Here is a 22,805-nt window from a genome sequence, read left to right on the forward strand (position 1 = left end):
TACTTTAATTATGGATCATTGTCCAGCCAAAGATCTTCTTTCAGAATTGACTATTCAAATGAGTTATGCCAAAATCATCAGGTCATTCCTCAACTACCGCAGTCATACCGCTCAAATAATGTGTTGAGTAGATTGAAAAGAGTTCACAGACGGACATTTCCCTGAAAATGAGATGATCATGGCTCATTTATTGGAATATTCCAGCCAAAAATGAAAATACCGTTAGTAAATGATGACCAAATGGTCTGTTTTAGGTGAACTATTCCACTATTCCACTAAGAAATGTCATGTTTGAAATCTACAAAGCAAGCTTTAGCAGATAATGATGATTTCCAAGTCCTGACAGATGCTTGACATGAGCTTGTGTTGTGTTTAAAGAGGGCCACTCCAGCGACACGCTTCATGAAGCAAGAGCCTTGAAAAGCAAGAGTTTTGTTGGAATCAGCAGAGTTTGACTGTTCACAGTCAGTGAGCAAAACCCTGTACAGACGTGAACACAGGGGAGAGCGAACACAGCCGACTGGAAAAACACACACAACCGCCTCGCAGGAACCAGAGGTAGGAACTCTAGATATAGATTTGTATGTTTTTAGAAATAAGTCTCTTCTGCTCACCAAGGCTTCATTTGATCAAAAATACAATGAAATATTATTACAATTTAAAATAGCTGTTTTCTATGAGAATTTATTGTAAAATTGAATTTATTCCTGTGATCAAAGCTGAATTTTCAGCATCATTACTCCAGTCTTCAGTGTCACATGATCCTTCAGAAATCATTCTAATATGATGATTTGATGCTAAAGAAACATTTCTGATTATTATCTATGTTGAAAACAGTTGTGCTCCTTCATATTTTTTCGATGAATATAAAGTTCTAAAAGAACAGCATTTATTTGAAATAGAATATTTTGTAACATTATAAATGTCTTTACTGTCACTTTTGATCAATTCAATGTGCGTTGAATAATTTCTTTCAAAAATCTAAATCTATAAATACATGTGTGCGCGTGTTACATTGATGTTTCACCTATTTATTATTTTCTTTTAATTTTAGAAAATTATTATTTTCTTTTAAATTTAAAAAAATAAAAACTCACTCAACCAAATAGTAAAGTGGTCTAGCTGGCTGATTGGTGAGCAACATGACCTTATACACAAAACAGGTACAGTGCATAACTAGTACAATTTTAAACGACAGTTCTCATTCACTGCACACAGAGTTCCAGCTTCTACCCTCCGGGCGTAGGTTTATGATCCCCAGGTGTAAAACAAAAAGACACAAGAACAGTTTTGTTCCTGCAGCCATTATATTGAGGAATAAGTTATAGCTATATTTTGCACAAGTGTTCATTCTTTTTTTTTCTTTTTATATACAATATGTATGTATTATTCTATTCCTTTAGTTTTATACGCGTCTACTGCAAACAAAATTTTATCTTTTTTTTTACTTGTATCTTAAATACAATTTTACGTATGTTGATGTATTATTTTATCCTTGACCGATAAGAACTTTTCTGATGATCTTTGATGATGTGTGGTAATGTGATGATGTGTGGTAATGTGATGATGTGTGATAATGTGATGGTGTGTGACTCTACTGCAAACAAAATCTACCTGCGGGTATAAATAAAGTAACTTGAACTTGAACTTGAACTTTTTGTGCCTTCAACGACCACCTACAGCCTTACAGCTATTATAATGATGATATGCAAACGACAAACAATGGATGAACAGAAAATAACAAAAATTTTACACTTTTGACACAATATTTCTCTAAATTAATTTCAATTCTTTATGCTTTTAGGGCAAGACATGAAGACTTGACATGACTTGAAGATTTCTTCTTGAAATTCATACATACTTTAGTAATAAAATGCATTTCATAGTTAATATGATAATTTCTCAGAACAAAAGGTACAAAAGCTGTCGCTGTGGCGGTACCTTTTCAAAAGGTACACTTTTGTACCTAAAGAGTACATATTAGTCCCTCAAATAAGTCTCTTCTGCTCACCAAGGCTTCATTTGATCAAAAATACAATGAAATATTATTACAATTTAAAATAGCTGTTTTCTATGAGAATTTATTGTAAAATTGAATTTATTCCTGTGATCAAAGCTGAATTTTCAGCATCATTACTCCAGTCTTCAGTGTCACATGATCCTTCAGAAATCATTCTAATATGATGATTTGATGCTAAAGAAACATTTCTGATTATTATCTATGTTGAAAACAGTTGTGCTCCTTCATATTTTTTCGATGAATATAAAGTTCTAAAAGAACAGCATTTATTTGAAATAGAATATTTTGTAACATTATAAATGTCTTTACTGTCACTTTTGATCAATTCAATGTGCGTTGAATAATTTCTTTCAAAAATCTAAATCTATAAATACATGTGTGCGCGTGTTACATTGATGTTTCACCTATTTATTATTTTCTTTTAATTTTAGATATATATTTTTTAGCTGTAAGGAAATGTCTGGATCATACAGTAAAAAATACAACTTAAAAAGTAAGTGTTCATGCTGCCTTAACATTTTAAGTTGAGTCAACTCAAATAACAGCCGAAACAAACTTTGTTGCATTATTTTCTTGTCATAACTGTAAAGCTGCTTTGAAACAATCTGTATTGTATAAATGGCTTTATAAATAAAGCTGGCTTGACTTGACTTGACTCAAATATCCAAGTTGTCACTTACAACAGCTTCACATTTCAAGTTGACTAAACTTAACATCTTAAGGCAGAATGAACACCAACTTTTTTTAAGTTGAAACAACAATTTTTGTAGAGTATAGTTCACCCTAAAATCAGCAGAAAATATATATTGCATGAATATAATTAAATTAGGCCCTTTTAACATCCCAAATTCACAGTATCCCACTGTAACACAAAAGGATCTTAAGTTAATTTTACAATTGCAATGTAATGTTTAATTGTATTATGTGCATAATAATATTTGTTGTGCTAAATAATTGTTGCTGAAAAAATCATATGGTTCCAATGCTATTGTCATATATTGTCTGCACCTGTGCTCTTTAGTCCCTGATTAGTTTCACCTGTGTCTAGTTAGTTTCCTCCAGTGTATATATACTCCCTGTTCCGGTCAGTCCTATGTCGGTTCTCGTTTGTGTTGAACGTGGTTGTCTTAATTTTATTTAAATTTAAAGTTAATTTAAATAAACACTGTTATTACCCTCATCATCGTCTTGTAATTGTAATTTTACATTTACATTTAGTCATTTAGCAGACGCTTTTGTCCAAAGCGACTTACAAATTGGGACTAAATTAAGCAAGTCATCGTGAAGAGGCAAAAACAACGCAAGAAGTGCTCAAAATACGAAGTTCAGGCATTATTCAGAGTAGCATAAGCCCGATAAGCGAGAATTTACAGGAATAATTGTAATTGTAATTGTAAAAGTAATTGTCAGCCTGCTCCAAGACAGTGAAACAGGCCACGGTCCAGTCATCGATGACTTTGTTGAATGGTGTGAGGCGTCTCACCTTCAACTAAATGTAGTTAAAACAAATGACATGCTCATTGATTTTAGGAGAAAAAAAACCCCAAACACAAGAAATTACATCAATCAATGGTCAAACTGTTGAATGTGTCGATTCATATAAATACCTGGGGATGATAATAGACTCCAAACTCACATTTGGAACTAACTGTGAACTGGTATGTGAAAAAGGGCATCAGCGCCTGTTTTGTTTGAGGAAGTTGAGTAAATTCCAGGTTGATAAATCCATCATGACCCTATTTTATCACGCTTTTATTGTTTTATCATTTGCACTAGCAGCCTGGTTTGGGAATCTCACTTTGAAAAATAAAAACTCACTCAACCAAATAGTAAAGTGGTCTAGCTGGCTGATTGGTGAGCAACATGACCTTATACACAAAACAGGTACAGTGCATAACTAGTACAATTTTAAACGACAGTTCTCATTCACTGCACACAGAGTTCCAGCTTCTACCCTCCGGGCGTAGGTTTATGATCCCCAGGTGTAAAACAAAAAGACACAAGAACAGTTTTGTTCCTGCAGCCATTATATTGAGGAATAAGTTATAGCTATATTTTGCACAAGTGTTCATTCTTTTTTTTTCTTTTTATATACAATATGTATGTATTATTCTATTCCTTTAGTTTTATACGCGTCTACTGCAAACAAAATTTTATCTTTTTTTTTACTTGTATCTTAAATACAATTTTACGTATGTTGATGTATTATTTTATCCTTGACCGATAAGAACTTTTCTGATGATCTTTGATGATGTGTGGTAATGTGATGATGTGTGGTAATGTGATGATGTGTGATAATGTGATGGTGTGTGACTCTACTGCAAACAAAATCTACCTGCGGGTATAAATAAAGTAACTTGAACTTGAACTTGAACTTTTTGTGCCTTCAACGACCACCTACAGCCTTACAGCTATTATAATGATGATATGCAAACGACAAACAATGGATGAACAGAAAATAACAAAAATTTTACACTTTTGACACAATATTTCTCTAAATTAATTTCAATTCTTTATGCTTTTAGGGCAAGACATGAAGACTTGACATGACTTGAAGATTTCTTCTTGAAATTCATACATACTTTAGTAATAAAATGCATTTCATAGTTAATATGATAATTTCTCAGAACAAAAGGTACAAAAGCTGTCGCTGTGGCGGTACCTTTTCAAAAGGTACACTTTTGTACCTAAAGAGTACATATTAGTCCCTCAAAGGTACATATATGTACCTTTGAGGGACTAATATGTACTCGTACCTTTGAGGGACTAATATGTACCCTTTAGGTACAAAAGTGTACCTTTTGAAAAGGTACCGCCACAGTGACAGCTTTTGTACAATAGATAGATTGTTTATTTCGATCACTTTAGTGGCATAGATGCAGAATAGATAGTGTTTAATCATTCTGTGATGAGTGTATTTATACACTGCATGCATCCCAAACAGCTTTCACTGTCATGAGACATTATTTGCCTTATTTTCAGTTAATTAAAAGCACTTTTCTTTTCTTCCAGGTCAGAGAGAGCATGGCTGGCGTTCTGATGTGTTTAACCTCTCTCATGATGAGCACAGATTCATCTCAGCGTATGTGGCGTCTTTCACATATACTGTACAGTTCCTCATCTTAGACATCTATAAATAAGATGTTCTGTAACACTTTCACGCCAGTCCCGATGTTGATGATTTGTGGGTAATTGCTGTTCTTTCACAACAAGTATGGTAGCAACTAAGCAAAGACTTTCGAATGGGATTCGGTGGCAATTACCAGAACTCAACACAGAGTCTCATTCTTACAGCCAGCTGGAGACAGATTCATTACGGGTTATTTTGTACCTGCTGACATTTAGTTTAGACCCAATTTTCCAAACACATCTGGTACCTGACATCTGGAGCCAAATTTTTGTAATGACATCTCCTGTGGTGGCCCTTGGGATATTTCCCAAGAAATTGCAGGTCTCGACACGTATAACAAGAAGGTCAGATGCCGAGCGGGACAGCATTGTTATGTTACCGTCTTCATGTAAAAAGTAGATGGGTTGTTGGTTAGTTTTAGAAAGTATGTTGTATAATGTCTCCCAGTTTCTCTCCCAGTGGGGAATGCCGTCTCACGGTGTGTTTGTGCTGTTTTGGCCCCACAGGAAGAGCGTGGCTTTGAAGCGCTTGTGCGGGCCGCATAATCAGAGCTGACATTGGGACGCTTCTCGAAAAAACACTGCATTCTTTAACTAGGCACGAATGCCAAGACGTCAAATTATGGCCCGTATTCATAAGCCCACCCTAGAGACATTACATTAATGTAAAACCTGAGTGAATCTGAATATTCTACATTTTTCATATCACTGAAGGACATGAGCAGTTTAATAAAATTTTCAACACCAACACTTTTTATCTGCAATGACAATGTGGATTTCTGGGAGGATTTGTCCTGATGTCTGTATAATACAGACACAGCCTCGTGCAACAACTGCAACATAATAAAAAAGCACCAAGTGAAATATATTAATAATAATATATGTGTGTGTAGCTAACGTTCATGAACATGAACTGATGAATCATTCACATCAAGACCAATAATTAATTTAAAGAAGCCATTGCCCTTTTCCAAAGTCTTGATTTTGGTTTGGCACTTTGCTAGAACAGGTTTTCCTGCTTGAATGTTGATTATTTTCCTCATATTCTCCATTGTTGCAGCTCCTCTCTTCCCAGTCTGTCAGTAACGCTCTGGGTTGTGTTTCCAGTAAAACGCCGTAACTCGCTGCTTCACTACTATACGATGCATCGCTGAAGAAATCAACTAGTTAGTCACGACTGTTTCCCGAAACTGTATTGTCGCAAAGTGGTCGTTCAACCACGTTGTTTTATGACGTCACACAAGTGGGGGAGTAATAACTTCTTTTAATGAATCTGTTTGAGATCGAATTAACGCTAGATGTTTTGCTATTAATTACAGACATGACATCTGAGGACTATTTCTCATTTTTCTCAGTTATTTTGCTTTATTTCCAGATTCAATCATAGGCTCGTTCTTAGAGCACGTTCGCACATGGCTACGTTTACACGGAAACGATCTGAAGAGAAAACGCAAAAGTGATCACTTTCTGTTCTGCGTTTAGACGAGCGTTATGGGGGGGAAATCTGCGTGCATACGGTGACGCAAAAGTGTGTGAAATTCAATGTAGTATGCACTCCAGGCGGCTAGGTGGCAATGTGAAGCACTGATCGGTGCCTTCACTGTCGCAGACTTTTGCGTTTTTACCGTTTAGACCAGTGGTTCTCAACCTCTCCTGCAGGGACCCCCTGACAGGCCATGTTTCTGTTTTAACCCTGAAATGGCACACCTGATTCAATTAATGAGTAGTTATTAGAGTAGGAAGAGTAGGAATTAGTCAATTAATCAATTAGTCAACTACTCATTAAGCCTTTAATTAATTGAATCAGGTGTGCCATTTCAGGGCTAAAACAGAAACATGGCCTGTCAGGGGGTCCCTGCAGGAGAGGTTGAGAACCACTGGTTTAGACGGAAACGCGACGGTGGAGCGTTTTTAAGATTTCCACTCTGGAGGGTGGTTTCACTTTTTTGCGTTTTTAAGCCCCCAAAACGCCGTCGCCGTCTAAACGAAAGGCACATCTGATCAAATATTTTTACGTTTTCACCCGCGAGCGTTCTCGTGTAAACAGGGCCTAAATCTCTTGACAAACTCAAAAACGTAAATGACATTTGTATGTATTCTAAATAAAAGACACAGGTTGTACTGAATGTCAGCTTGCTTATTTTGCTCAAGATGCGGATTTTTATTAAGTCCACATGTCATGCAAACTAGAAACTCTGTTTCTAACCACAGGTCGAGAGCTATCGCTCCAAACACACAACTCTGCGATGCTGTTTGCGAATGTTCGTTAGAACGATGGTTTCGGGAAACACTGACTCGTTGAACTAGTTGGGTAACATGCTTTTGGGAAACGCACCCCTTGGCAAGATACTCTCAAAGTCATGAACAAACATTCTTCTAGTAACATTAATATAAGGTTCCTTCAAAGTTATCTGGTCTTTAATATTATTCTCATGGAATGTTTTAGTTGGACGTTTGTGTAAATTTTTTTTAAATGTTACTATTTGGAATTCAGAATGTTCAAAGAATATTTAAATGTAACAGTCTCATAATGTTTGCAGAATGAACGTTCGTATAACCAAGAAGAAAAGTGTTTTTTAAGTAACACTTTACTAAAAGCCTTTATAAAATGCATTATAATATTCACAGATTCCTTGTTACATCTGCAGCTGGTTTTTTGTGGTGTTAAGTACTTTAACTTTCTCTGAAATCTAGTAATTCCCGAGAGCTTGATTATATCTTCATTCCAAGAGAGTCTTCAGATGGTCAACGCTGCGCTGAATCGAAGCGCACAAGGGTAAACAACAGTCTGTAGTCATTGCTAGTGTTGTCAAAAGACCCGGTACTTCGGTACCAAGTCGGTACTAATTTTTTTTTAAACGTCACGGTACCAGGTTTTCTCAAACCCGGTACTTGATGCGCGTGCATGCCCGAAGCGCGTGCAGTTGCGTCCTCTTCATAAAAGCGCTGATGGCGATCGGCGGTGCTGCTGCTGATGTGGTGCTGATGTTTTTGCGCGTGCAGATACGTTATTTCAAATGGCGCGCGGCAAGCGCGCTCATAATAGAATCGGCGCGCTCGCTTTTCCATGTGCGTTCATGGATGCATAGCAACGACAGACGCCACGGGAGTACAAACGCTTGTGCGAACTGCGCTCTCCATGACGACGAGGAAGTGTGACATAGGCCTATTATTTGATTTCTAGCCCTTGCATTAGCTTTACTACTAGATATATTTATGGAGATGAGAAATAAAAAGCCGTCATTAATATCAGTCCGTCAGAAAAGCAGTTCTAGTCTTATTCTTGGCTGGATAACTCTTAGCAGGTTTAAAAAGCCCTTTTAAAGTTAAATATGAATACAGTTTTGGATTAAATAAAAGTATAGTCAAGTCAAATAAAACATTTTATCTCCTGTATAGTTTGGTAATGCTACAATAAGATACCATTCATTAACATCACTTACTGCGTTATCTAACATAACACATTGAGTGAACAATATATTTTTACAACATTAATTAATGTTAGTGAATGTTATTTAATACAAAACACTTGATTGGTCATGTTTGTTCACTTCATTCATTGTGCATTAAATAATGTTAACAGAAATAATGTTAACTTTTGATTTTAAAAATGTATTTTTAAATTAACCCCTAAAGGAGAATAATTGCGACAGTATAACTATTGTTTTTTTTGTTAGGTCATTTTATCTAATGTTATCTAACAAATGGAATCTTATTGTAAAGTGTTTTTAATACTACAGTTTCCATCTTTGTGATATACACTTTAATATAATTATGTAAATTTAATCTAAATTAAGCTTTGGTACCGGAATTGGTACCGAGAACCGTGGATTTTCACTGGTATCGGTACCGAATACTGAAATTTTGGTACCGTGACAACACTAGTCATTGCTATCATCTAAACTCATTTTGTCTCTGGATGTAGTGAGGAAAGATGGTGTTTTCCTCTGAATGGCAGGTTAGATCCTCAGACGTCCCCTTCACAGATGTACACACTCTCCAGACAGGGATCATCAGAAACACAATACATCTGCAGATCCGCCGAGATCTTTCACATGACTTTAGGGCTTTTAAAGGAGAAGGCGAGCAGGAGACAGAGAAGATCACTGGCTGTGTCAGGTGAGGCGAGCATACGTACTTGACCAACGGCCGTGAACCGTGTCTAGAACTCAATCTTCTTCACAATGACGTGTGCTTTTAAACCACTGAGCCTAAAAATCTAACTTTTTACATTACATTTTGGCCATTTCTAGTTTCGGTCATTTCAACTTAAATGGCATTAAACTGATTTGAGTTGAATCTTGAATTTTTTTTTATTTTTTTTTATTTAAATTGCTTAAAGGGGTGGTTGATTATGATTTGACTTTTCTAGCTTTAGTTAGTGTGTAATGTTGCTGTTTGAGCAGAAACAACATCTGCAAAGTTACAACACTCAAAGTTCAAAGCAAAGGGAGATATTTGCTTTTAAAGAAATCGCTTTTTACTACAACAAACGGCTGGTAGGAACTACACGACATTCCTCCCGGGTTAGTGACATCACCAACCCTAAAATTTACATAAACCCCGCCCCCGGAACACGATTTATAGATTATCAAGACATGCTAATCAATGATTAGAAGATAGTTAACTCCATATCAGCTACATACATTTAAACACAAACAAAAAGGTTTTTGAAATTTTCAGGACACAAGCTGTTGAAGCTCCGCCCCCTGTGCCGGGAGCAGCAGCTCATTTGCATTTAAAGAGACAGACACAAAAACGGTGCATTTTTGCTCACGCTCCAAAAGTGACAAATTTAACATGCTATATAAAATATCTGTGGGGTATTTTGAGCTAAAACTTCACACACACACTCTGGGGACATCAGAGACTTATTTTACATCTTGTGAAATATATTTTGATGAGTTAAAGCAATGTAAAAACATATGTTGTCAACTTATTGATCATATGATTTTCCACAGTGTGGGAGAGACTTTATTATGACCCTGCTATGACCCTAAGAAGTATTCGGACAATCAAACACGAGTTTGTAAATCGCATTAGATAACAGAAGTGAGGTTAGTAAAAGCTCTTGCAGCATTTGAGCCCAGATGACACTTGATCTAATGTAATGACATTTTTAAGTGTGAATGAAGTGTCTAAACCATTTTTGAGGCCGCTGTGGGGTATTAGCGTGTTATTATGTATGGAAGATTCTGTCCAGCTCTATAACTGTGAAATAATGCATCTCCAAAGTGCTTTAAATGTCAGATTTAATCCATGCACAAGAGTTGATGAGAGCTGCCGCATCTACGCTAGACTTCGGCACACTGTTTACCCTTCAATGTTTGAGTTGCTCTCGTAAACACATTAACTCCTTTTCAAGAACTCCTTTCGGTGAAGGCAGTGGAGTGGATAGCAAACATGTCTGGATGCCCTCAGCGTTTTCAGCCCAGCACCTGCGCCACAGGAGGAAAATACCGCAGCATCTCTGGAGTCTGCAATAACAGGTATCTCACTCCTAGCTTAATCATTTATCCATAATGCAGCAGGAGGCAGTCTGAAAGCACAGGAATCAGACTCTCGGTTACCTTCTCCGCGGCCTTTGTGAAGAGAATCAGGCCGATATGATAAGATGACCCCGCTTCCAGACGGGTCAGAGCTTTAACCAGACGAACAGCTGCTGAGAATATCACTAAACAATATAAGAATAATGTCTAAACCTTAAATATTCATACCCACCCACCCGGGTCATGGAAGACGCTTTCTTTTATCTACCAGTTCAACTGCAACTGCAATGAAGGACTTGCTTCTATTGAGCTGACGCTGTGTGCAGTCATATAAACACATTTTAATCGGAATAAACTCAACTTTTTCTTTATGATGCATGTGATTGATTTAGTTTCATGGAAATTATTTTCGGTTTTCTGCACCGGCTCGGCGTGCAAGATTTATAGCATTAATTTTACATTTGCGGGGGGAAATGTACCATGTCCGTCCAGTTCTGATGCATCAAATTATCTATATGTTTTTAATGCAAAAACATCATTAGCTCTGATTAAATGTATCCGAATGAGTAGTTGGACGTGGTGTGACATGCTGTACTTCATTTAAAAACTATTTTAAACATTTCTCCAAATCTTGTATAATTATTACTGGAGCTTGACCAACTATATAATATCTGTCAATCCAAAATCTAGAGACTAGAATATCACACAGACTGGATGGTGGACTCTTTTACACTTGAGACCATACGAAAACACACAGAATACCCTAGCAACACCCTAGCAACACCCTGACAACACCCTGACAACATAGACACTGTTATTAAGCTGAATAATGACACTATTGTCTTCATTCATTATCGACTCTGTTATCTTCCTGTGTATTACTGTGAAGCTGCTTTAAAAAAAAGTCTGAATAAAAGTGCAATACAGTAATACAGTCTGTACTGTAAACAGTGCTATATAAATAAACCTCCTTGACTGTGCACAGGCAAACTTCACTCACATCTTCTCTAGTCTAGTTATACATGACGTTTTTATAGTGACCAAAAATGTAATATTTGTACTACATTTGTGACTAAATAAGAGAAATGCATACAAATCTTATGATTAAAAAGGAAGAAAAGCATGTGTGACGGTTTCGTAAGTAATGTAGGAAGTGCAATATGTTGAGTATATGAAAGTGCCTGTTATGTTAGTTCAAAAGCACAATGCATTGACAATATTGAAGAAATTTCAATATTTGTTTATATTCAGTGAGAGAATGTATGCATTGCATTGAGCCAGAATATGAAATGCATGCAAAGCCATTATTAGTCAGGTCCTGTAATCTTTGAGATCATGCAATGTTACAGCCTTTATCCAATGCAAGGAAGGACAAATAATGTGAGAATATTGCATTTTGCATTGACAAAATCATGCATTGCCTGTGAGCTCTCTGTAAACATGCAGTACTTCAATCAACAGTACAGTAGATAAACATGTTTGTTTTGCTGTTTCCTTGAATTCTTTAAAACTGTGATGCCATGAGACCTTTTACATCCCATCCATTCATACTGTGTTGTTTTAGGAAGAACCCGCTTTGGGGATCAGCCAACACCGGCTTGGCCAGATGGATCCCTGCGGAGTACGAGGACGGAGAAAACCAACCCAAAGGCTGGAACGCCGGACGCCAATACAGCGGCTTCCCACTTCCTCTGGTGAGCGGCACAACAATACACAGAATACATGGAAGAAATGACTAGGAATAAGGTGCAAAATAACATGATTCACTGGAGGATTTATTTATTTATTTAAAGCTGCAGTCCGTAGTTTTTCCTCTTTGTCGCCATCTCTGTTCGAAATCTGCAATTGCAGTTATTCGTGGAATTATCAACTGTAGGTGGGTTGTGTGTGTGTGTGTGTGTGTGTGTGTGTGGGTGGGGGTGGGGGTGGGGGTGGGGTACCAACATTTCTAATTATTGGTAATTTATAATTATGGCCATTTCGCAATATCTATTGTGGTTATGGCAAGATTTTATTATTGTTATGTTTATTATTTTATTTTATTTATTTATTATATATTTTTATATTGTTTTATTTTATTTATTTTATTTTTTATTTAGTTTAGTTTAGTCTGTTTTCAGTACAAATATCTAAACATTCTTAAATCATGATATATTTACTTGAGAAGCAAAATTATAATTACTTAAAAAGTCTGTTTACTGAAAAAAATATTTAAAATTAAGTGAGTTTTGCTGAAAACAAGAACAAATATCTGCCGGTGAGGTCAGAAAAATAAACTTGTTTTTCCTTTGCAATATGTTTTAATTTTCTTACCCCATTTGCAGACAATTTTTGTTGTTGTTTTGTTTTAAGCATAAACTCACTTAATGTTGATACATTTTCCCCAAAACAAGACTTAATATCTTAAGTCATTCTGCTTCTCATGTAAGAACGTTTAGATATTTGTACTGTAAAAGAAGACAAAAACACCAACATGAAGTAATGAACTGATGATGGTGGTCATAATCATAATGGTTTTCAGGAAATGGTGTGATGAACTGATAAGAGAGTTTGAGAGAGCATTAGAGCTTGGTGATGTCGTGCATCAAATCATAGCATACTTGTTTGCTTTGCATACATATAAGCAGATTTATAATAAAAACTCTGTGAACGTCTGCCAAATAAGCTTGAGAAACCGTTCCATATTAAACAGCCTGATCTCACATCTACCTGTGACACATTGGCCTTTCCCTGCTCTATTATCGCATTAAAAATGCAAAGCTATGCACGCTGTTTTAAACATGCACAACTTCTACTTTCCAAATTCAAAGAAAAACGAGCATCTCTGCCATCGTGTCTCACTGAAACTATTTTTTTTTTTAATGAGGCGAAGGCAGCATCACTTCAGTGCAAGAAGTTTCATGACAAATGTTCATATTGTCACATCTCACATATTGCAGAGACAGCTCGCAAAAACACTTCCGTCTAATATAGCGCTTTAATTGCTAGTGGTTTTAATGACATTTTAACAGGTAAACAAACTCTGGCAGAGGTGTATAATGAGATTTCCTTGACTACACACACACACACACACACACACACACACACACACACACACACACACACATCAACATATCAGGGGTCGTTTTCATGCATTTATTCTATTTCCTAGAGCAAATCCCAATGTTTTATATGCTCAAGCACAACTGCATCACATTAAGGTATGGTGTTGAGAAAGTGCAAAGGGTTTTTTGTTTAGTTTAGTTTACTGTAGGTAGGGTTATGAAAGGGTGTTTTTTAACCATATAAAGCCTATACTGTATCATATTTCATACACAAATTTCATACACAAATGGCCTCTAAATGATCAACATGATCAACTCTCTGCCTTCTCGTCTGATTGATTTTACACTTTTTTTGGCAAGCAAAAGGCCTTGATTGTCCAAATGTCTCCCTTCAGCTCATGGTTCGTGACTTTTTGCTGTGAAATCTTCATTGATTTTTTATATTTTATATTGTTACTAATATTTAAAGATCAAGCAAATTAGGTTTATATGGAAGCTTGTTTCCGCCACAGAATAAAACATTTAAAAAGATAATTGCGACTTTTTATCTCACAATTGCGAGTTTACATCTCGCAATTCTGACTTTATTTCTCGCAATTACGACTTTATATCACGCAATTGCGACTTTATAACACGCAATTCTGACTTTATTTCTCGCAATTACGACTTTATATCACGCATTTGCGACTTTATAACACGCAATTGCGACTTTATAACACGCAATTCTGACTTTATTTCTCGCAATAACGACTTTATATCACGCAATGGCGACTTTATAACACGCAATTCTGACTTTATAACACGTAATTGGGAGATATAAAGTCAGAATTGCATGATATAAAGTCGCAATTGCGTGTTATAAAGTCAGAATTGTGAGATATAAACTATTCTGAGAAAAAAAGAAGAAAAAAAAAGTCCGTCTTTTTCCCCCTTAGAATTGGACTTTATATCTCACAATTGTGAGTTTATGTCTCACAATTCTGAGAAAAGATGTCAGAATTGCGAGATATAAACTCGCAATTATGTGTTTTAATAAAGTCAGAATTGCGTGATATAAAGTCGCAATTGCGAGAAAAAAAGTCAGAATTCTGACTTTATAAGACGCAATTGCGACTTTATAACACGCAATTCTGACTTTATATCTCGCAATTCTGACTTTATAAGACGCAATTGCGACTTTATATCTCGCAATTCTGACTTTATAACACGCAATTCTGACTTTATATCTCGCAATTCTGAGAAATAAAGTCAGAATTGCGAGATGTAAACTCGCAATTGAGAGATAAAAAGTCGCAATTATCTTTTAAAATGTTTTATTATGTGGCGGGAACAAGCTTCCATAGGTTTACATGATTCATAGATCATTTGTTTTTTGTTTAAAAAAAAAAAAAATCATGTGTATCACATATGATCATCAGGCTTTCGAGGAAGGTTTATTTGTTCATCTCTCATTCATCATTGCATTATATGTTTTAAAACTACAGAGATTTGATCATAAAACTAAGCATTTAAATATCATCTTACAGAGACACATTTTTGGCAGAAATAGAGTGACGACTGATATTTATGTCAGAATTTCATTGCATAATTTGTCCAAATAAATATCGGCATCTGCACCAAATTGCATATTTTTGCTCAGTTTGAGTCTCTGAATAAAACTCAGCTGTTTTTCCCTCCATATTCTCACTATATCATACTATATGAGCCATACAAACCTATGATACTCACCATTTTTGTCTAAGGTTTTAATAAACTCTTACATTTAAAAAAAAGTAATGTTTTTTTTCATTCTTCATAATAGATTATTTCATATGTCAGGCTTTACAGGGTTAAACATTAAGTATTAACCTTCAGCTTATAATTATCACAGACTTGACGGTGAATTCGAGGAAAGCACCTTCAGAAAATGTAAAATCAGGTTATGTCTATATTATTAATGTTCAGTAAGTGTTTGAGTGTAAAAATGCTGATCATAATGACGGCAGTGGGAGAATATGTAACTGGTCTCTTTTGATTTGATTTCTGTATTTTAAGGTTCGAGAAGTCAGTAATAAAATCATGCGTGGCTCCAGCGTGTTCGTCCTGGAGGATAAGGTTTATTCCCAGATGCTGGTGGACTGGGGCCAATACATCGACCATGACATCTCCTTCACACCTCAGAGCTCCAGCCGAACTGCGGACTGTCTGAACACCTGCACCAATGCCAACCCCTGCTTCCCCATACAGGTATAACCTAGTCTGGCTATCACCAGAACAAGCTCGATCTTTTAAGATTGAACATTAGTCTGGGGGGTCTGCTCTGTATTGTCTACCGCACAAGAGGCGTGATCAACGGGCAGAGTTCAAATGACTGTACGCAATTGGATAGTCCTTCAACCAATCAGACTTACGATCCGGGTGACGTACTTTGCAGCGAAAACTCCAGGCTGGAAACGTGTCACCAAACGTGTTGGTTTGGAGCATTGATCAGCGGTTTGCAGAAGCAGCAATGGCATCGAGCGATTTGTTTGCTAAACTAAAGAAGCCATTGAGCATCGTCGAGAGGTTAAAAGGAATTGGATTGGATTAAACCCGCCAATAGCGCGCCAGGTGGATAAGCCAGTTTATGATTTATGACTACAGCCAAGTTACAGACATTTGACTAATGATTCATATTTGTTGTTTCAACTTCTTTGTGCGGCATTAAACTTTTAAGTTTAGTCGACTTGAAATGTGACTTTGTACTAAGTGACAACTTGGATATTTGAGTTGGCTAAACTTAAAATTTCAAGGCAGCACAGGCACTTACTTTTTTAAGTTGAAACAATTTTAATAGTGTTTTATTATTTATATACTATTATAGTATTTATTAATATTTTGAATGAGCTTTTATTTTTATATTTTAAGTTGTCATTTTTTTTTTCTTTTTTTTTATATATATATTTTTTTTATATTGTGTACTAGTTCCCAAATATTATATAATACAGTATTTATATATATATATATATATATATATATATATATAGCGCAGACTGGTCTTTTTGTTCTAGAACACATTAGCTTTACCAACCAGTGTTGTTAAAAAAAAAATATATATATATATATTTTTTTATTTTATTTTTTATTTTTTTATTTACTTACTTACTTATTTAATATATATATATATATATATATAATTTTTCTTTTCTTTTTTACAACACTAGTTGATAAATCTAATGTGTTCTAGAACAAAAAGACCAGTCTGCGCTATATATATATATAAAATACTGTATTATAAAATAATTGGTTAACCACAAAAGGGTTCTTTATAGGCTAAAAAGTTAGTAAATAAATATTTAAATATTTTAGGCTAATATTAAAATGTATTGATGTTAAGTATTTAATTCATAAATGTTGAAAGTAATGTTTTGAAATTAAATCAAAACTTCAGTCCATCCCTATAGGCTCTATACAGATCATTTGTAACATAGAACCCTATAAAAAGTTCTAATTGGAACTTTTAAGTGATCTATTCAAAATAACAATTTTTTTTGTGTATGCCTAAACAAAAGGAATTGGCTCTTTAAATTTAAGGCCAGGGCTTTATATATCGATGGCTCTCATTCATTATTCCACGACTCTCCTGCTCATACTGTCTCTGGTGTTGTGTATTATTAATCATGAGCGACATCTCAGAGTCACCGGCAGCTTGTTTTCTGCTATTGACTGGATAAGACATTCCCCCAGACATTTCATTAGAATTATCTCTTTTGCGTTGACGTCCCGTGTCAAGGAGCAGGCTACTGTTCTCATTTTTAGAATTCATTGACAGAAGTTCATTTCGTTTAAACAGATAAAATGCCATGCGTTTCCTCAGGGGGGACGTCATTGTCTAGCGCTCGCTTTGTCTGATGAGTCAGAGGTGGGGATATATTAGACTCCGAGGACAGTTCAGGACTGTTGGTTCGGAACAACGGAGATGAATCCGGGGAATGTGGCTGAGCACTATAATTAAAAAGAAAATATATCTCATTGATTACTTCTTTATCTCCGGTGAACCTCAAACGCCACTGAAAACGGGGGTCACGGCCGCACCTTTTTTGTTGGCCGGTCTGGATCCTCCGGGGCTCCGAATGCTCATAAAAATGTTGGGAGTTTGTGCCGGTTTGTAACTAATCTCACTGTCCCCAGCCAGAGGCGAGGAGGACACTTCCATAGATATACAAAATAGCTTTTTATTCATGCCCACCCTGAGCCATACACTGCATACTGCATACTAATACTCATGATAGACCGGCCGCTCTCGGCATCCGATCATAAATGACAGACAGAAAATAAACAAAAAGATTTGTGATCAATTTTGCAAGCGAGTCCATCCCTTAGGAGCGTGTTTCTGCTCTTCCAAAGCTCAGGAGATTCAGAGCGTAATTGTTTATTCAACATGAAATGACATTGCATTTTGCTTCCGTAATGTGAAAATTCCATAATGAGGAAAACTGGATTTTAAACATTGGGATTTCACAAGTGGGACGTTTAACTGTCAAACTTCATTATTACGATGCATCACAAAGCAGAATGGCTGTTGTGTGCATGTGTACTTTGTGAACAAATTAGCCACACATCCGAGACACGAGGCAGTGAGGCAATAAAACATGGAAATGAAATCATATAAACTCAGAGTCATGTGCAAATATGCTTTTTAGTTTCTGCTCAATATTGATCTTTATGCATATTCAGAAGCATAGCCTACTACATCGATTTAGCTCTCATTGATAATTTGCACATGAATAGATTCATATGAGGAATATAGTTCAGCCAGTAATTAATATTCTGTCATTTCTGCAGCCTCGTGCCATTTACAACCTGTATGATTTTTTTTTCTTTTTTTTTTCTTTTCTTCCAAGCAACAATTAAGTGGAAAAACACAGAAAAACAGCAGAAAATTAAAGCGCCATGATTATAGGCCTGGGTAATAAAAATACATTTTAATCAAAGGAAAGTCATTTCAACATTAGTATCGGAACCATCTCTGGATAAATCAGACTAGAAAACTCATTAAAATCATGCAATATTCATAATGTTGCTTAGTTTTATATCACCAAAATGAATATTCAAAATATCACCCAGCCATAAAAGTTTTGTTATTTATTTATTATCACTATTTGATATCAATGAGGGTGAATGACATTAATTTTTAGGTGAACTATTGCTATAATTGGGTATTTTCATCACTTGATTTTGCTGATTCTCACTTTCATATCATGAATATATAATAAATCGGTCCACTTTACTATAAGGTTCATTAGTTATTAACTAATGTTAACTAACCATGAGCAATACATTTGTTACTGTATTTATTAATCTTTGTTAACGTTAGTTAATAAAAATAAAGCTGTTCATTGTTAGTTCATGTTAGTTCACAGTGCATTAACTAATGTTAACAAGATTTTAATAAAGTATTAGTAAATGTTGAAATTAACATTAAAGGGATACTTCAGGATTTAGCATTAAGCTTTGTATTAGTAGAAAACCTGTAGTATTTTCGAATTACCGTGCTTCCCTCCCTCATATCCCCCTGAAACGAGATTTATGTATTTTTTGTCTGGAAAAAATCCTCAGATGACGCAAAAATCATCATTTTGCGTCATCTGAGGATTTTTTGGCCAGAGGCTAAAGACTCCAGCCAGTAGGAGGAGCTGTCCCGCATGTCTTCAACCCGCCCACAGAGGGTGGGATCTCACTCACAGAATGTACACATAGTGTCAGCCGTCTTTCTTTGGAAGCTAAGCTAGCAGGCTCTTGTTCTGTGGAGAAAGCGGAGTATTAGGGGTTACCATCCACTTTTTCCCGGACATGTCCGGCCGTCGAGATCGTCCAAAATGTCCGGGATTCGGCTTTTGCTTTCTACAGTCGCCATTCATTGTTTACATGCACACCTTTTGTTTCAATCTAACTGAATTCATTCCGATTGGTGAATCTGAATGTAGTGTTTACATGAACTCTAAACAAGTGATCGGTTGATGTGCGTTTTAACATTGCTAAGAAAATTCCCGCTCCTCCGTGAGAGATACGAGACCTGTGCATTTCAGTAATCACGCCACCGGCCTCGCGCCGTTCTCCCGCGCCCCTCAGCCTCGTCCTGCTCGCCACAGTAAACATGATGAATGGCGACTGTAGAACGCAAAAGCCGAATCCCGGACATTTTGGACGATCTCGAAATCCCAGGCAGACTCGTCACGGAGACTCACTAGTAGCCTAGCCTTGTTGTTTTCAACTGCGCTCTCTTACCGGTAGGCGTGGCTTGGGAGTGGCCTCGTAGAGCAGTGAAGCAAGTGCATTCTGGGAGTTGTTGTCTTTCATCCACATGAGCCAAAAATACATTTAATAATTTCACATTTCTACTACATAAATGACCCATTTTAAATACACATTCATCTTTCCAGAGGTGAAGTATCCCTTTAACAAAGATTAATAAATGCTGTATACGTGCAGTTCATTATTAGTTCATGTTAACTAATGTTAACTAACGGACCTTATTGTAAAATGTTACCAATAAATCTTCTAGCTCCAACAGAATGTGAGCAAACTGGTTTAGAAACACTTCTACACAGTAATCTCTCTCTCTCTCTCTCTCTCTCTCTCTCTCTCTCTCTCTTACACACACAGATTCCCGAGGATGATAAACTGTCCAGGAATAAAAGCTGTCTCCCGTTTTTCCGTTCTTCCCCGGCCTGTCTGACCGCCCAGCCCCAGCGAGAGCAGATAAACTCAGTGTCGTCCTTCATCGACGCTTCGACCGTCTACGGGCATTCAGCAGACCTGGAGAAGACGCTCCGAAACCTCTCCGGCTCCGAGGGTCTGCTGGCTGTCAATGTTAAACACACGGATGAGGGAAGGTCGTTCTTGCCCTTTGTCTCTGTCCGGTCGGCCTGCCTCCAGGGTCCCGGGTCGGAGCGGGTCGAGTGTTTCGCGGCGGGTGACAGCAGGGTGAACGAGATCCTGCCCCTGTCTGTCCTGCACACGCTCTGGGTGAGAGAACACAACCGGCTGGCCAGACACCTGACACGACTCAACCCTCACTGGGGGTCAGAGGTCATCTACCAGGAGACACGCAGGATCATTGGAGCGCTGCATCAGGTAACAGACACCGCTAAACTGTGGAAAAACACTTTAACAGATTTAAAAAGTGAAAACCTGCAATTGTTGCACTGCATATAATATTATTCTCATTATATTATATTGTCTATGATAATAATATCGTGTGATCTGACATCATCGACTAGCTTATCTCGCTCACTTTACAAAAAACAAACAAAAACACACCTAGAGTGTTTAGTCCAATACTGTACATACTGTATGCCCCTGTATGACTTTTAGTCTTTTATATTTATATTATTTGATATAGGCCTAGTTAAACAATATCACATGAAGAGTGGCGTTTTTTCTCCAAATATCAGCACGATTACAAGTATGATATTGATTTTATACAACAGTTCAATAATATTAAGTGACTTACAGTACATTTTAGACACAATATTGCCTGTTTTGTGCTCTATTTCCAAACAAAGCCACAGCAGGAGTGTTTTACGTTTCTGAGCAACACACAGCCGTGTTTCCCTCCCTGAATGAATCAGTCCCAGAATCAGACTCACTCCTTAAGACAATCGAATGCTTTGTTCCTGAATGAATCAGCCGTTTGAATGAATCGGTTGAATGAATGATTCAATGACTCACTCATTAAGACAGTCGAATGCTTTGTTCCTGAATGAATCAGCCGTTTGAATGAATCGCTTGAATGAATGATTCAATAACTCACTCCTTAAGACAATCGAATGCTTTGTTCCTGAATGAATCAGCCATTTGAATGAATCGGATGAATGAATGATTCAATGACTCACTCATTAAGACAGTCGAATGCTTTGTTCCTGAATGAATCAGCCGTTTGAATGAATCGCTTGAATGAATGATTCAATGACTCACTCCTTAAGACAATCGAATGCTTTGTTCCTGAATGAATCAGCCGTTTGAATGAATCGGATGAATGAATGATTCAATGACTCACTCATTAAGACAGTCAAATGCTTTGTTCCTGAATGAATCAGCCGGTTGAATGAATGATTCAATGACTCACTCATTAAGACAATGGCTGCATCTGAAATCACATACTTCCCAACTATATAGTAGGCCTAGGCAAAAAACAGTATGTGAATTCACAGTACTCATAAAAGAGTATAGGCAAAAAGTACCCGGATGCTGAAAATTCAGCTTTAATCACTGGAATAAATTACATTTTACAATATATTCACATAGAAAACAGTTATTTTAAATTGTAATAATATTTCACAATTTTACTGTTTTTACAGTGTTTTTTTTATCAAATAAATGCAGCCTTGGTGAGCAGAAGAGACTTCTTTCAAAAACATAAAAAATCTTAATGATTCCCTTAAAATGTGTAATGATATCTATAACCATACCATAGTACTTGCATAGATTAATAAATATGTATATATATATATATGAAGAGTTCAGATGCAAAAGCCTCTAAGTGCCATCTGAAATTTTCTTCTAGAATGATCATTTTTATCTAGCTTGTATATTTAAGTTCAGCAATTTCACTTAAATGACAATTAATAGGTTATTTTCATTGCCATTTAAGTGAAATTGCTGAACCTAAATATACAAGCTAGATAAAAATGATCATTCTAGAAGAAAATTTCAGATGGCACTTAGAGGCTTTTGCATCTGAACTCTTCATATATATATATATACACATATTTGGTTTAAATGCAGAAGATCCTATTATCAGCTGTTTGTTCAAATGAAAACTTCTGGAGAGTAAATGCCTCCCACTGCAGTATTTTAACAAAAATAATTTCTTTGGCACAATGAAACTTTGACTTCATGGGGAAATTTATGCTAAATATATTCCATAAATTACTTCTGCCGTAAAAACGTGACCTCTGATGGGCAATTACTGATTTTGAATGTCCGTAATTTTGAGTCTCATTGTCTCCGCTGACCTAAAGTCACACATCAGCATTAAGAGCAGAAGAACAAACCCGTCAGAACTGAGACACACTGTCAGCTCTGAGTCTGGACGGATGTTTTCACCTGGGCTAAAGACTAATCACATTTGACTGGAGCTGTAATTGTAGCCACAGTTTA

At 36.4% G+C, this 22,805-nt stretch overlaps 1 protein-coding gene across 1 annotated transcript in view; it reads left to right on the forward strand.

Moving 5' to 3' along the window:
• Window positions 1-474: 474 nt before the first annotated feature.
• tpo (thyroid peroxidase) overlaps window positions 475-22,805 on the forward strand; it is a 44,551-nt gene continuing 22,220 nt past the window's right edge. Inside the window, exons 1-8 of the mRNA XM_082143770.1 lie at window positions 475-558; window positions 5,033-5,102; window positions 7,844-7,925; window positions 9,108-9,268; window positions 10,515-10,638; window positions 12,203-12,332; window positions 15,717-15,908; window positions 20,307-20,777. Coding sequence (XP_081999896.1) covers window positions 5,045-5,102; window positions 7,844-7,925; window positions 9,108-9,268; window positions 10,515-10,638; window positions 12,203-12,332; window positions 15,717-15,908; window positions 20,307-20,777 — 1,218 coding nt within the window. The 5' untranslated portion in view covers window positions 475-558; window positions 5,033-5,044. The remainder of the gene's footprint in view (window positions 559-5,032; window positions 5,103-7,843; window positions 7,926-9,107; window positions 9,269-10,514; window positions 10,639-12,202; window positions 12,333-15,716; window positions 15,909-20,306; window positions 20,778-22,805) is intronic.

The sequence above is a fragment of the Leuciscus leuciscus genome (genome assembly GCF_965113295.1).
Source record: "Leuciscus leuciscus genome assembly, chromosome: 17".
NCBI lineage: Eukaryota > Metazoa > Chordata > Actinopteri > Cypriniformes > Leuciscidae > Leuciscus > Leuciscus leuciscus.